The sequence below is a fragment of the Nicotiana tabacum genome, chromosome 6, assembly GCF_000715075.1.
Source record: "Nicotiana tabacum cultivar K326 chromosome 6, ASM71507v2, whole genome shotgun sequence".
NCBI classification, from domain to species: Eukaryota; Viridiplantae; Streptophyta; class Magnoliopsida; order Solanales; family Solanaceae; genus Nicotiana; species Nicotiana tabacum.
In genome coordinates, this window is record NC_134085.1 from 45,733,395 (window position 1) to 45,735,859 (window position 2,465).

The following is a 2,465-nucleotide window of genomic DNA, read 5'->3' on the forward strand; positions in this document are numbered from 1 at the left end:
AAATGAAAAAAAGGATCTTAAAATACCATTTGGACAAAAAATAAGATAAAAACAAAAGGACTTTGATTTATTCCTTCCATGTTAAAAGTACATTTACATAAACATTTATTTTCTTAAGTAAATAAATCAGCCAATACATGTGGCTAACTTGTGTAACTTATTTCTACGAGGCTGATCATGTAGTCCCGGTCCTGATAAGATATAGCTCTCGGTTCTAACAGTCCCGAGTTTTTGTGACACTTTTAGTGTTCTGATATAAAATAGGTTCCTTCCTCGGTGTTCGAATTCTAAGTATGAGAATTCGAACGCTGGAGTTCTTGCTATCACCGATGATCCTGCTTCATAGTATGTTTTATGTTGCTGCCTCATTAAAACCCTTGTTAGAAAAATTCAACTGGGACAAAAACTGGATGAAGGGAAAAAGTGTATAGTACATACTTTCAGTCTCAAAAAGGATCTTCAATAGTAATATCTTTTGAGTTGAGTTATGTTCCAATTTCTTGGCAATTTTACCCTATCTTGATTTTTCAACGGATATGATCCTTTACCGGTCATAGTTGAAACCTGGTAAGGTCCTTCCCATGTTGGTCCTAGCTTCCCAGCATTAACCTCTCGTACACTTTGAATCAGCTTCCGCAAAATCAAATCTCCGACTATGAAATATTGAAGATTTGCTCTGCGGTTATAATATCTTTCTATCCTTTGCTTTTGTGCCACCATCCTTATATATCCTAAATTCCTATGTTCTTCAAGAAAATCCAACTTAACCAGCATTGCTTTATTAATTTCCTCCTCGATTGTCTGGGACCTTATGGTTGGTTCCCCAATCTCCACTGGAATCAAAGCTTCAGTATCGTACACAAGTGAAAAAGGTGTTTCTCCCATGCTGGACTTCACTATTGTTCGATTGCCTTTAGCATCCTCTATTTCTTTTTAAGGTTCTTAATTAATACCTTGTTGGTTGACTCCGCTTGTCCATTAACTTTTGAGTGATATGGAGAAGATGTAAATATCTTCAATCCTTCCAAAAATATTTTGACTTAGGAACCTATAAATTGTGCCCATTGTCACAAACAATTTCTTTTGGTACTCCAAACCGACAGATGATGTGATCCCATATGAAATCAATCACTTTTCGTTCTCCAATATTTTTGTAAGCACCTACTTCAACTCATTTAGTAAAATAATCAGTTAAAGTCAAAATAAAGTTTACCTGCTCAGGCCCCTAAGGTAAGGGACCAACTATGTCCATCCTCCATTTCATGCAAAAGCTCTGTAAAAGCTCTGTCGGTTGACACCACCGAATGCAAAAGCTCTGTCGGTTGATGCATTAACTACGCCTGACACTGACACTTTTCACATTTTTGTACAAATTCCTTCGCGTCTTATTCTATTTAGGGCTAATAATAACCAGCTCTTCTAAATTTAAGAACCAACAATTCCGCACTAGAATGATTTTCGTAGACCTTTTCGTGAACTTCTCTCATCATATAATCAGCCTCCGATATCCCTAATCATCGAGCCAATGGTCCTTGAAAAGACCTTCGGTATAATTGACCATCAACAAGGCAATAATGAGCGGCTTTAGTGCGTAATGCTCGGGAGGCTCTATGGTATTCAGGCAATTTCTCATGTCTTAAATATTATATAAACTTGTTTCTACAATCCCAAATTAGGTTGGTTGAGTTAACTTCACAATACCCATCCACATCCAGGACCTAGTGCAACAGTTGAACAACTGCACCTGAATTAGGTCCTTTTATTTCCATGGACGATCCTAAATTGGCTAATGCGCCCGCCTTCACGTTCTCTTCCATTGGGATATGAATAATCGACCACTCCCTGAACCGGGAAAGCAAAACTTGTACCTTATTCAAGTACCGCTACATACACTCCTCTTTGGTGTAAAAGACTCCATATACCTGGTTCACTACTAGCTAGGAATTGCATTTTACTTCAATCACCTCGGAGCCTAGTCCCTGGGCTAATTCAAGTCTTGTAACTAAAGCTTCGTACTTGGCTTCATTGTTAGTCAAAGGAACAGTTCTAATGGCCTGCCTCAGGATTTCTCCAAAAGGAGTGATTAACACAATCCTGAGACCGGAGCCTTTTACATAGAGGCTCCATCTATAAACAAAGTCCATACAGCAGAAACAATTTCCAATATTAGAGTTGCTTCCTTAGCAGCTAAGGGCATAGTACCAGGACTAAAATCATCCACAAAGTCGGCTAAAACCTATGACTTAATTGCAGTTGAGGGCTTATACTCGATGTCAAATTCACTAAATTTGACCGCCCATTTAGCCAATTGGACCAATAGTTCAAGCTTATGAAGGATACTCCTCAAGGGAACGTCGTTGTGTCACAATGGCTATAGGGTTACAATGAAAGTACGGTCTAAGTTTTCAAGAGGCGACTACGAGAGTTAGAGCCAACTTTTCAGGTACGGATAATGTGTCTCTGCT

The 2,465-nt window shown here is 38.6% G+C and overlaps 1 protein-coding gene across 1 annotated transcript; it reads right to left on the reverse strand.

Annotated features, from left to right (window-relative positions):
* Positions 1-352: 352 nt before the first annotated feature.
* LOC142181792 (uncharacterized) lies at positions 353-885 on the reverse strand. The gene is made up of 2 exons (XM_075255329.1): positions 514-885; positions 353-406 (listed from the first exon to the last, which is right to left on the reverse strand). The coding sequence occupies exons 1-2, from the start codon at positions 883-885 to the stop codon at positions 353-355; spliced, it is 426 nt and encodes a 141-aa protein (XP_075111430.1).
* Between the last annotated feature and the right edge of the window lie 1,580 nt (positions 886-2,465).

Excerpts from the sequence above, each read along its gene's own strand:
- LOC142181792 (XM_075255329.1), bottom strand. The coding sequence starts at position 885 with ATGGGAGAAACACCTTTTTCACTTGTGTACGATACTGAAGCTTTGATT. Across the intron at positions 407-513 it reads CGTTGAAAAATCAAGATAGG|TTTTTGTCCCAGTTGAATTT; the intron begins GTAAAATTGCCA and ends CCCTTCATCCAG.